Source organism: Eleutherodactylus coqui, chromosome 1, assembly GCF_035609145.1.
Source record: "Eleutherodactylus coqui strain aEleCoq1 chromosome 1, aEleCoq1.hap1, whole genome shotgun sequence".
Classification (NCBI taxonomy): Eukaryota; Metazoa; Chordata; class Amphibia; order Anura; family Eleutherodactylidae; genus Eleutherodactylus; species Eleutherodactylus coqui.
The window spans coordinates 219,961,777-219,975,882 of record NC_089837.1 but is presented as its reverse complement, the minus strand read 5'-3'; the positions used below and the strand labels follow the sequence as shown (position 1 = coordinate 219,975,882).

The window sequence follows — 14,106 nt, the reverse complement described above, 5'->3', positions numbered from 1 at the left end:
GCTTCGGGTTTTTTGAAAGTTTTTTTATTTTGCAAAAATAGAAAACTGAGAGACACAATATACATTTGTTTTCACTGCGCTGACCAACATTTGATAATAGTACCAATTCAAAGAATAATAGTAATGGTATTTATACTGCATCGTAAATGCAGCAGAATTGAAAACCGAAAAAAACTCATCAATTTCACCATTGATTTTTTTTTTCTATTTCCTCCAGAAGAAATTAATGAGATTAATAAGTTATATCACCCTAAACTGCTGCCACTGAAAAACAAAACTTGTCCCTCAAAAAACAAGCCTTGTGTAGACAGATAAATCAAGTTATGGCTTATAGAATAGAGAGATGGACAAAAAAATTTAAAAAAATTCTGTATCCTTAAGGCCTAAATGAGCTGCATGTTTATGCTTCTTGTACATGGATGAATTTTAAGTACTGCTGGGTATATGTAAATTGCATTATACAGCACATGGACACCCTGTCCATTTGCTGTCCAATGTATTGACCCCACCCATGTATGTGTGCTATCTTTGGACTAGAATAGGTCATGCAATTTTTTTGTTGTTGTTGTTTGGACTTTCCATCCGAAAATAAAAGCCCAAGTGTTTACAGCCATTTAAATGGCGCTATTTCTCTTCAATTACATTTACTTTTTCTAACACCAAATTTGCCGTAGTCATTCATATAGAACATACATATCCCACAGTGCTGTACACAGATTGTCATCACTTATACTGGGATCTGTCCACATGGGGATTCACAATCTATATTTACCTATTAGTATGTTTTTAGGGTAGAGGACGAAACCCATAGAAACACTATGAGAGCATACAAACTCCATGCAGATATTGCCCTTGATCTGATTTGAATCCTTTACTTTAGTGCTGCAAGGCAGCAGTGCTGACCACTGAGCCACCATGGTGTTTGTGCTAGCCCTGTGATGGGCACACAGGTATTTGGGTTATCACAGGACGGTATATGTATCAGAGCTGTGTCTTATAATGCTCGGTGCACTCGTGTGTTCATCATATAATAGTATTTAGCATTATTTCCTATAGCTAAATGTGTCTAGCTACAGAGTGTCTAATTGTAGCTGTAGGCAACCCTACAGGACTGTAATCTACGCTCTTCTAATATGAGAAGTTAGTCACAGGTTGTGCAATCAATGAAGTCAAATAAAGGAGAATGAAAATATAAAATGAATCCTGCAAATCTTGGAAACCCACAAAACTTATATAACCCTTGTTTTGAAAGAATACAACATGAAACTGTGTATATTGGCAAATCACAGCTGCTCTCATTTTAAAGTCTAACTGAGAAATTCTTGGGGAATTCTAGAGCTGGATTTTGTTTGGTGGCTTTTACTCTGTAATCAGCACACCATGTTCCAAAGTCAAGGAATGAAAAAAACATATAGGTTTGGAATTCTTTACTACTTTTAGCTGCAAACACTGGGCAAGAAATTAACGGAACCATTTTCCCACCGCCTGTTTCCTATTTGGTTCCAGTGAAACTTCAACAGGATGCAGATAAATATCCTGAGTAATACATGATGACCACTGGAAGAGGGCGGTCAGACAAACTTTGGTTAATTTCAAAATATTGTTTAACACAATGTTGAGTTTTCAATTACTTAAAAGGATTTTTTCATTGAAGATATCCTTAGGATAGGTGATAAATGTATAATCCTTGGGGGTACAAGTACTGGAATCCACAAGGATCACAAGAAAAGGAACACCTTGAGTCCACCTGCAGTGGCCGAGAACCAAACCTTCAGCCAGGAATACAGTGGGGAAAAAGATGGCAGTAGTCCATGGTGGCTCTACGGTCTCCTTTCCAGAAGGCCAAAGAGTTAAGGCCCATTGTGTAACACAATGATTATCGTTAAAAATTCATTCAAACAATGTCTTTTGAGTGATATTCATTCTGTGCAAAAGCTACCATCATTAGCTTTTCAGCCAAACGATGATTTTTAGTTCAGCATAAAAACCATTGTTCGGCTGGCCAGCTGATAGCAGGGACCGCACTCTGTGATTCCCTGCTTGAGCGCTCATAACATTGAGCTGCAGTCCCATGGGAGAACAATGGAGCTGTATGCAGATAACAGACCAGCCACTGTTAACTGCATATAGCCAAGGGAGCTTCATTCAAATGCAAATGAAGCTAAATAGCTACTAATTGGCATTAGTGCCTCCACTCTCATCTCTCTTCCAACTCTCTCTTCTTCTTTCTAACTCCTCCCCCTAACACCTGACTCACACCACAACATGTGCACCCAGAGGCTTGGACAGACAATACACATAATCAGATTATACTGATACAATTTCCAGACATTAACTCTTTCATAACCTGTTGGCATTCATACAGACAACACTGTACCATACTCTCAACAGTGACATGAAACAAACAAGAAACACACAGATTTAATGCTGGAGGGACCCTAACTCTAGGCCAATACAAACCTAGTGAATATAGCAGTAGTGCACATGGTTGACCACTGCTCCATTCAGAGTTTATGGAGATAGTATAGCACAGCACTCAGCTATATCTGTTATTATCATAGAATAGAGACGTGGTCATGTATGTGCACTAGAGATGAGCGAGTGTACTCGGAAAAGCACTACTCGCTCGAGTAATTTGCTTTATCCGAGTATCGCTGTGCTCGTCCCTGAAGATTCGGGTGCCGGCACGGAGCGGGGAGCTGCAGGGGAGAGCGGGGAGGAACGGAGGGGAGATCTTTCTCTCCCTCTCTCCCGCCCGCTCTCCCCTGCTCCCCGCTGCGACTCACCTGTCAGCCGCAGCGGCACCCGAATCTTACTGGTACGAGAAATTGAGCATTTGAGATTGGCCTCTCATCTCTACATATCTCATGGTATCTGTAGTGGCTTCTACTTTAGCAAATTTGCCTTTTCTACCTAATTCATTTTCAGTAAAGTTGCTTTACTCTTTACAATTCTGTCTTAGCCCCAATTACAAAAAGGTCCTTCAGTAGTACTTGTTTTTCCTAAATTCAGTTATTCCGGTCAGTAAACGGTCTTATGAAATACAGGTGACCTCACAGTTCTGAGTCAGTGGATATTAATAAACTAATGTTAGGTCAATTTTGTTTAATTCAATAAAAAAATATTCCATTCAAGAATGCCAAAAAATGCACTGCCGTGCCCTGTGAGTACATCACTAACTCATTTATTCAAAACAGGTCTTATTGATGAACACAGAGCTTAAGCCTCAGTCATTAAGGGTCCTTTCACACGGGCAGAATATGTCCATATTACCCTGGTAAAAACGCAGAAAATTCCACACCAAAATCTGCACGTATACATATGGGTAATGAAAGTGGAAATCGCAAGCAGCAGATTTAGCTACGTTTTTGTCATTTAGTCAATGCATACATTTATACTAAACCAAATTTGGTTCAGATTCTTGCTGGATAGTAAGAATACGAATGATGATTGGTTTGTGTAAAAGGCCCCTAATGCATTTATTTTTACACCATCATTTTGGACAGAATAACAAAACATCTGGCCAATGAAATCGGAAAACCCCATGCAGATATTGTCAGTTTTGAGCCTAGTACTTCAGTGATGCAAGGCAACCCTGCTAAGCACTGAACCAATATGTGTCTTTAGTCTCTGGAGGAGGAGAAACACAAGAACAAGAAATACAAACTCCATGCAAATGTTGTCCTTGGTCAGATTTGAACCTAAAACTTCAACACTGCAAGACAACAGTACTAACCACCAAGCTACATGCATTGAAGTTGGACCACCATCGTTCTTGTTATTTCAGAGCTCAAACAGCATTCAATACTCATTGAAGGTGTTTTTATGAACTTCTGGTCTGCTTAGACATTTTTGACGAAATTTAGCGAATTGGCTGAAATGAACTTTTGAAAAATTTGCTCATTTGTACCAATAGAGGTGGGATTTTTCTGGCTAACTCAGTACTACAATATTTTTGCTGTACAAGCCAGCAGAAAGTAATCTGTTGTAGACTTACAAGCCCTTTATAAAAGAATTTATATGATAAATGTAGAGGGATTATTCACCTTTACCTATTTCTACAGAGCTAAACATAAACTAACTGGCCTTCTGAAGATAGGTCTAGATGGATCTCTAAGTGCTGGCATAGTGGAATGTAGCAATAGATAAATGTTAACATTACACCTGCCTAATATTATGTAGATTCCCCTTCTGCTATCAAAGCAGCTCTGACACATCAAGGCATGGACTCCACCAGACCTCTGAAGATGTGATACTTAGCACCAAAATGTCAGAGAAGATCTTTAAAAGCATGTAAGTTGCAGGGATGGGGTTTTTCACTATATCCCAAAGTTGATTAATCACTGTATATTAAGATCTGGGGAATTCCGAGGCTACTTCAACACCCTAATCTCTTTATCGTATCTCCTAAAACTCTTCTGAACATCCTGCTGCCATCTCTTTCCCAGGTAATCTATGCACATACATCCAGCCATCCATATGATATAAAAATAAGGCTTGATTCGTCAGACCAGGCTACATTTTTTCTAGTACTGTGGTCCAATTCTGATGCTTACATGTCCATTGTAGTCATTTTTGGCAGTGGTCTGTGATCAGCATGGGCATTCTGGCTGTTCTACACAGTCTCATACACAAGAAGGTGAGATACTCTGTGTGTTCTGACACCTTTCTGTCATTGCCAGCATTATTTTGTAAGCAATTTGTGCTGCAGTAGCGCTTCTGTGTAACAGGCTAGCCTTTTCCATCAGTGATCTTTCGAACCCATGACCCTGTCTCTGGTTGACTGGTTATCTTTCCTTGGATCACTTCTGGTAGGTACTAATCACTACATACCAAGAACACACAACAAGAGCTGCTATTTTAGATATACTCTGATTGAACGTTGAAGCCCTCACAATTTAGCCCTTGTTAGAGTTTATTCAGATCGTTACCCTTGTCCATTTTGCCTGTGTCTAACACATCAACTGTAAAAACCACTATGGCTGATCTGTGTATGCTCCTATACTGATACCAACATTTTCTCTAGCATATATGCATATCATAACATCCTAGAATGGAAAATTATTTTATCTCAAATAATGTGGAAAACATACCATTAGAAGGCCAATTCTATTCCAAAAACCAAACAAGACTCGAAATTAGTGATGGCCATAAAGAGATATTTTAAGAATACAAAATCTTTTAATTAGCTTAAGTAAGAACAAAGGGATGGATTACTATATGTTTAAGGTTCAATGCAATGGGGTTCAAATATATGTTTTTGTTACATGATTTGATGCCCACAAGAGCGCCTACTGCCAATACACAGGTTTGTGCTACATGTTGCGTATATAACAAGTAAACCTCTGTCATGACCCCAAAGCTGAAATTGCTGCAGAACCTCAAGTGAGTGAAAACTATTGTATGTTCATTGGGGGTTAATGTCAAATTTTTTGCCTTGGTTGCTCGAATGCTTTATCCCATGCCTGCATCAATCACTATATGATAAAAACATTTTATTTGCACAGCCACCTATGATCTAATAAGATACTCACCGCACAACTTTCAGTATTGTCTGCTCTGTGAGGTATGATGAAAGATAATACATCAAGAGTGCCATTGCAGGAAAGAGGGGTCTGAGTAGTATCGTTACAGCTGCTCAACACCATGAAGTAATGTGTTGGAATAGGAATATTAGTGTCTTCAACATAACTGTTGGACAAAAAGTTGCAATTGTTCAAATATAAATACCATTATTATACAGGTGACATGCGTGAAATGATCAGGATATATTTATTGGTACATAAAGTAAGAAAATAAGGTTTACAACACTACAAATAAGGCCTCCTTCCCACGAGCGTGACGGGGTCCGCCGCGTAATATTACGCAGTGAAGCCCGTCACGGCGCCCCCCAGAGCCCCTATACTTACCTGCGGGAGATAGCGTGAAATCGCTTCCCCGCCCACCACCGCCGCGTCACCGCCCGTCACCGCCCACCACCGCCGCGTCACCGAGCGTGTCACGTGACGCGGCCGGCCGCGTCATTTGGCGTCAGATGACGCGCGGCGGTGGGCGGGAAAGCGTTTTTTCACGCTATCTCCCGCTGGTTACAGCGGGAGATAGCGTGAACGGACGGCTTCCATTGACTGCAATGGAAGCCGTCAGTGCGTACAGCCCGTCCTCACCCGCAGAAAATAGAGCATGCTGCGGGTGAGGACGGGAGAAATCGCGGTGCGTAATTCCGCGCTGGAATTACGCATCGTGAGCATTGTGCTATTAGGTTCAATAGAACCTAATAGCTGCGGGCAACGCAGCGGATTTTCGCCGCGAATTACGCGGCGGAAATCCGTTCGTGGGAAGGAGGCCTAAGGATCCCTTTACACTGAGCAACTCTCGGGCATTCCCACGAGCTAACACCCAACTTTCACTCTTGTGCTTACATGGGAGTGATGGTAGTGAATGGAGGTGGAACGGCTGGGGTATCATTCCGCTTCTATTCACTGCAAACAGGCGTCGCTCAAAAATTGCACGGCTCCTGTTTACACATCTCAACAGTCACTTTTAGTTCTACTAAAAAACAGACGGCTCTGAAATGTGAACAGTTTCTTGCTCAGTGCCTTGCATGCGGCCGCATGTACATGGGACACTTGTCCGAATTCGGTGTTTCCAGCGATAATTCAGGTGATAATCATGCTGTGTAAAGATACCTTAATTCTGGTTATTAACAATATCGCATTTGACAGTGTCACTACTACAAAGTCATTTTTAAGTTGTCAAAGTGGCTTTTAAATCTTTAACCCCTTAGTGACCAAGCCTATTTGCGCCTTAATGACCAGGCCAAATTTTGGAAATCTGACATGTGTACTTTAACATAGAATAGCTCCGTAAAGGTTTTGCATATGCAAGTGATTCTGACATTGTTTTTTCGCCACATGTTGTACTTCATTTAGGTGGTGAAAATAGTCCAATATAATTTGTGTATATTTATTAAAAGTGCCAATATTGGGAAAATTTTGAAACAAATATCGTTTTTTCACATTTTCAATTGTAATATATCAAATATGTGCAAACATACTGTACAAACTTTTGCTAAGATATATATTTCCATCTATTTACTTTATTCTGAATGCACATTTGAAAAACTTTTATGTTTTTTTAACCATTTAGGAGACGTACAATTTTAACATTACTTTTCAGCATTTTGAGGAACACTTTGTTTTCCTGCACCAAGCCAAGTTTGCAAAGGCTCATGAGTGTCAGAATAATAGATACCCCCCACAAATGACCCTATTTTAAAAACTAAACCCCTTAATATATTCACTGACAGGGGTCATGAGTATTTTGACCCCCCCCCCCCGTTTTTTTTTTCGGGAATTAATTCTATTTAGAGGAGAAAAATTAAAATTTCATATTTTTGCAAATATGTCATTTTAAAGACATATTTTTTTTCTATAGTTTACATGAAAATGAAGATTTACACCCCAAAATGGATCCCCCTGTTTGTCCTTGTTAAAATATACCCAATGTGGCCCTAATCTTATATCTGAGTGCACAACGGGGCCCAAAATGCAAGGAGTAGTCAGTGTCTTTCAGAACAGAAATTTTGCTTGAAGGCGTTTTAGGCCCCATAGCACACATATAGAGTTCTTGAGCGCCCAAAACCATAACTACCACAAATGACCCAATTTTGAAAACTAGACCCCTTAACAAATTTATCTAGGTGTGTACTGCCCAATTTGACCCCACGGTTTTTGAATGAATTCAAGCAAAGCAAAAGGAAAAAATTGTGATTTTCGTTTTTTTGGCAATTCTGTCATTTTAAAAACAGCTTTTTTTGTACTGCACACATGTAAATGAAGACTTGCACCGCAAAATGGATACCCCTGTTGGTGCTGTTTTCAGAAACATACCCATTGTGGCCCTAATCTTATGTCCGCATGCACAACGGGTCCCAAAATGAAAGGAGTAATCGGTGGTTTTCAGAACATAGATTTTGCTTGAAGACCTTTTAGGCCCCATAGCACACTTATAGAGTTCTTGAGCGCCCAAAACAATAGAGAATCCCGACAAATGACCCTAGTTTGAAAACTAGACCCCTTAACGAACTTATCTAGGGGTGTACTACTTATTTTGATGCCACAGTTTTTAAATGAATTTAAGCAAAGCAAAAGGAAAAAAATGGGATTTTCATTTTTTTGGCAATTCTGTCATTTTAAAAACAGCTTTTTTGTACAGCACACATGTGAATGAAGACTTGCACCCAAAAATGGATACCCCTGTTTATGCTGTTTTCAGAAATATACCCACTGTGGCACTAATCTTATGTCCGCATGCACAACGGGGCCCAAAATGAAATGGCTTTTAGAACATAAATTTTGCTTGAAGGCCTTTTATGCCCCATAGCACACTTGTAGAGTTCTTGAGCGCCCAAAACAACAGAGAACCCCCACAAATGACCTCATTTTGAAAACTAGACCCCTTAACAAATTTATCTAGGGGTTTACTGTGTATTTTAACCATACAATTTTTGAATAGATTTAAGCAAAGCAGTAGGAAAAAATTACGCTTTCCATTTTTTGGGCAATTGCGTCAATTTAAAAACGTTTTTTGTACAGCACACATATAAATGAAGACTTTCACCCCCAAATGGATCCCCCTGTTTGTCCCGTGTTCAGAAACATACCCATTGTGGCCCTAATCTACTTACAGGACCCATGGCTAGGCCTACAATGAAAGGAATACCCGTTGGATTTCAGGGTACAACTGAATAAATTCCAGGTCCCATCGCCCACTTATAGAGCCATTGAGCGGCTAAAACGATACGGAACCCCCTCAAATTACCCTATTTTGAAAACTAGACCCCTTAACAAATTCATCTAGGGTTATACTGCATATTTTGATCCCACAGTATTTGACTGAATCTTATCAAAGCAGAAGGAAAAAATTACGATTTTCAATTTTTTTGAGAATTTTTTCAATTTAAAAACAGTTTTTTTGTACAGCATACATAGGAATGAAGACGTTCACTCCAAAATAGATACCCTCATTTGTCCCGAGTTCAGAAACATACCCATTGTGGCCCTAATCTACTTACAGGACCCATGGCTAGGCCTATAATAAAAGGAGCACCCGTTGGATTGCAGGCTACAACTGAATAAATTCCAGGCCCCATCGCCCACTTCTAGAGCCATTGGGCAGCCAAAACGATAAGTAACCCCCTCAAATGACCCCATTTTGAAAACTAGACCCCTTAACAAATTCATCTAAGGGTGTACTGCGTATTTTGACCCCACAGTATTTGAATAAATCTAAGCAAAGCAGAAGGAAAAAAATTACGATTTTCAATTTTTTGGGGCAATTTTTTCAATTTAAAAACGTTTTTTTTGTACAGCGTACATAGGAATGAAGACAGTCACCCCAAAATGGATACTCCCGTTTGTCCCGAGTTCAGAAACATACCCATTGTGGCCCTAATCCACTTACAGGGCCCATGGCAAGGCCTATAATGGAAGGAGCACCCGTTGGATTGCAGGGCACAACTGAATAAATTCCAGGCCCCATTGCTCATTTGTATGGGATAAAAATTGACTCCCTAAAAATATCCCCCCCCCCCCCCTCCGCGCCCTTTTTCGGCTTTCCCCAAATCTTAGATAAAAGTAATAATGTGAACTGTGTGGTATTTCCGAAGACAGGGGTTATTACGGAGGCTGGTTGGAATGGGCACATGGGGCAATAAAACCGGTATCCCCCCTCCTCTCATGCTTTTTGCGGGTCATTTCTTGACCTCAGTGGCGGGTATGGGGTGTAAAAAGTAGCGTTCCGTGAGTCTTCGTAAGCTTGCGGAGGTGCGGCGGTCTTGCACAGAAGACGCTCAACAAGCTGCTCCTGGAACTGCAGGAAGGCAAGCATTCCTGGAGCTTCTGGTAAAATACATATTACAGGTATCGGTCTGAATAACGCCGGGCTCACGCAGCCGTAGGTGGAATCCGCTTGCGGAGGCCCGCAGCGGATCCAATCTGTGAGCCCGGCTGTGACCCTGCGTACGGCCGCGTAATGTACTGCGCATAATTGCCTACTCACACAGGCGGTCATGCGCAGTACATTTTTTTTGTTTGTATTTCCCGCACCATCGCTTAGCGATGACACGGGTACCTGCAGCCCGTGCACAACGTAGTTGCGTATGGGCAGCAGGTATATCCACGACCATGGAGCACAATGGGCTCTATGCTGGGGATAGCCGCGGTAAAATAGAACCTGCTGCATTCTCTTTTCTGCGAGTGGATTACACAATTCCTATCCACTAATGTGAGCGCAATTGTGTAATCCAATGTGATTGATCTGCGTAATACCACAGATCAGACGCATGCGGAATCCGTTCATGTGAGACCGACCTATGTTAGATCGCTACTTTTTTATTACGTGGCCGGGGACCACTCAACGAGGCCACCCGTCACTGCTCCAGGCTCTCGGCGACCGTTGGTTGCCAAGAGTAAAGATATTTTAAGTTTCCTGCGCTCCCCGACTCCTGCGCATGTGTCCGGTATTTTGCCGGCGGTCGCATGTGCAGAATCCGGGTAAGTTCACGGATGAGGATCGCGTCGGGGTGCAAATACGGAGACCTCCGGTAAAAAGTTTCATCTCATCTCACCGATCGTATCGGTGAGGGGAGATGAAACTAACTTTTTTAAAACTTTTACGTGATCACCATTATCCATTGGATAACGGCGAACACATGATCAGGAACCGCTCACCGCGGCCCCCCGTGAAATTTCCAGACTCTTGGCTAAGTTTTGTAGCCAAGAGCAGGGAGATTTTAAGTTATCCTGGTAATCCCCGACTTTTGCGCATGCGTCTGCCGCTTTGGCGATGGCCACGTACGCAGAAGCTGTGGTAAGGTCCGCGGATAAATCCGGGGGGCCTTAGGTACGTAATTTCATCCTCCCTCACGGATATGATCCGTGAGGGGAGATGAAATGTAAGCGTTTAAACTTTTTTTTTACTTTTTCAAACTTTTTTACACTTTTTAAATTACTTTTTTTCACTTTTTTTACTTTAAATGATCACTACTATCCATTGGATAACAGTGATCATCTCTGCAGTGACATCCCTCTGCTCCTGGCTACACATGGCAGCCAGGAGCAGAGGGATTTTAAATTTCCCGGGTCCTGAGCCCCTCTGTGCACGCGCCCGATGTCAATCATCGGGTGCGCATGCGCAGAAGGGGACTCAGGTTCCGGGAGACCGAGACTCCGCTGAGGACCGGGGTGAGTATTTTCACCTCCCCTCATGGATCCGATCCATGAGGGGAGGTGAAATTAACTTTGTTTTTACTTTTTTAAAAACTTTTTCGCGATCGCCGCTATCCACTGGATAGTGGCGAACGTGGGTCCAGGGACCGCTCGCCGCGGTCCCTGGGGACATCTCCTGGTTCCCGGCTACCTTCAGGAGCCGGGAACCAGAAGATTTTAAACTCCCCGGGGTTCCCAGTCTTCTGCGCATGCGCGTGACGTCATTCGTCTGGCCGCGCATGCACAGAAGAGCCGCGCTGGGTCCCGGAGGACCCTTTCACCTCGGCAGACATCGGGGAAGCCGGGTGAGTACTTTCAGCTGCCCTGATGGATCCGATCCATCAGGGCAGCTGAATCTTTACTTTTTTAACTTTATTGCGATCGGTGCTATCCATTAGATAGCGCCGATCGCAATGCCAGGGGGGACTGCCCGCAGCCCGGGATGACAGCTCCATGCTGTCGGCTACCTGCGGGCACCGTCCATAGCCCACGGGGCTTTATTCTCTGTAGGACGCATGTTTTTACGTCCTCAGAGAATAAAGCCCACTTGGGCAGGACGTAAAAAGGCTATGGGCTGGTCGTTAAGGGGTTAAGGCTTCTGTCCTCGGTATCACTGGTACCTTTACATGAAGCTGTAGTGTACAAATGGCAGTTGTTTGCTTTTACAAAGAGCGATGATTGCTTAATAGTTGTTTGCCGAATTATCATTCATGAGGGGATTTCCAGGCAAATATGTTTGCAAGTTTTTCAAATACGAATGACCATGACTTTATAGCATACGACTTGTTCAACCAGCGACTATTTTTTGGTAAGCTGAAACTAAATGACTAGTAATGTATCACCCTGTTAGTTGTCATGTTTACACTGAACAGCTATCCTTTGCATTCACTCTTCTGAGCGGAGCGATTATTCGGCCAGTTGTCCCATTTAAAGTTACCTTTAGTACATATTTTACCCACACACATACATATGCAGTATACACACTATGCTATTAATTTACTATACCTTTTTTTTTGGCTTGGTGCATCAACATGTCCATCATAATTGTAGTCAAAGATTGGTCCAGTAACCACATTGATTCCATTTCTCTCTAAAGCATACTTTGGCAGCAGTACATTGTTCAAGTAGTTCCATATTTCTAGACAAAAAGAAAATGATGATACCATGACAAATAGAATAAACAAAATTGCAAAAAGTTCTTTGCGATATGAAAATAGTGCAGAAAACTATATAATAGGTTTAACATTTGTAATCTTTCTAACAATACATATAGAATGCTATTACCCTTACAAATTGTTCTGAAATTAGAGAAAGATGATATCCCCCCCAAATCCTTAGAAGGTCATTAGTGTTGAGCGAACCAAAACAGTCCAACTTTGTTTTGGGTCAAACGTTGCTAAAAGTTGGGTTTGATGCAGACCTGAACCTTGGGTAATTTGTCTCGGGCCAAACCCACTAAAACGGCATAAAGGAGAAGGAGGAAGGATCACATGACGTTAGGGTAGCTCATAATAGGGTGAACACTACAAAAGGCTGTGCACCATAGCTTTAGTAGCCATTTCAGCCAGGGATAGAGGTTTAAGAAGATTTCTCGGAGGGGCAGTGTGAACTATAGTACTGTTACAAAACTTAAATAGGAGTGGACCAGTACTGAACAATGAGAAGGGAAACAGTACTGAGCAACAGGAGTGTCCTGCTGTCCATTATTTATTATTGTTCTGCTGCTGATGCAGCTACCACCACCCATGCTACTACCAGGCCTACACAACCACAGATCAACCAGATGATCAAAGATCTCTGTCCTGTCCATTGTGTAATACTGTGTAATACTGTGCTACTACTGATGCAACTAATTCTACTACCCTCTCTGCTACTGCTACTACAGAGCCTACACAAGCGCAGATCAATCAGATGATTAATTTTTTTCAGCTTTTCATTTGTAAAAAAAAGCCATTTCTCACTTACTTTCCAGGATGACAATCCAACCGCAACTCCCTAAAATGGGATAATTGGTTGACAGTTTGCAAAAAGGCATTGCTTCATCTTCTCTTTCCAGGCCCAAAACATGTTGCTACGCCCAAAAAGGGATAATTTTCGAACCACTTAGAAAAAGCCATTGCTTCTTCCATTACCATTAAAAGGGTTATTTTTTTTATTCTCAAAAAGGATTAAATAAAAATCAAATTTTTAACCCGTTTAGGACCAGGCACTATAAATTTACAGCGCCTGGTCCTGGGCTTAAAGCTTAGCTGTATGTAAAATTACGGCGGCACTTTAAGCATCCTCCTCTGCGATCGGCCAGAGACAGGAACTGAATGACAGCTGAGAGCTGCCCCTGATTGGTCCCTGCGCTGAGCCAATCAGAGGCAGCACTCACTCACCCATTCATGAAGGGTGAGTGAGAGCTGCCTCTAATTGGTGAGGCTGTGACCAATCAGAGGCAGCTCATTCAGCAGGCGGGGATTTTAAATCCCGGGCTGCTGAATACTACTCACAGCAGTTCAGGAGAACTGCCGGCCGGCCGCGGCTGAACTCCGTCTGCCGGGACAAGGTGAGTATATAATTTTTTTACTTTTTACACAGTTTTGGATGGTTTTCAGGGAAGGGCTTATATTTTTAAGCCCTTCCCGAAAATTCATCCTGAGATCGCCCGCAGCCCATTGCTTTCAATGGAGCCGGCTGTATTGCCGGCTCCATTGAATTCAATGCGCTGGACAGCGCTGCACTGCTCCGGCCCATTTCTAATGAAACGCGGATAGGAGCAGATTTTTCGGGCGATTTTTCGGCCCTGGTCACGCGATTTTCGGATGCGCATCCATCATGCGATCCGCAAATCGCG

General features: G+C 42.2%; 1 protein-coding gene across 1 annotated transcript in view; it reads right to left on the bottom strand.

Annotated features, from left to right (window-relative positions):
- ENPP3 (ectonucleotide pyrophosphatase/phosphodiesterase 3) overlaps positions 1-14,106 on the bottom strand; it is a 110,466-nt gene that overhangs the window by 3,688 nt on the left and 92,672 nt on the right. Inside the window, exons 23-24 of the mRNA XM_066605563.1 lie at positions 12,273-12,405; positions 5,535-5,691 (exon numbers count right to left, since the gene is read on the bottom strand). Of these exons, the coding sequence (XP_066461660.1) occupies positions 5,535-5,691; positions 12,273-12,405 (290 nt within the window). The remainder of the gene's footprint in view (positions 1-5,534; positions 5,692-12,272; positions 12,406-14,106) is intronic.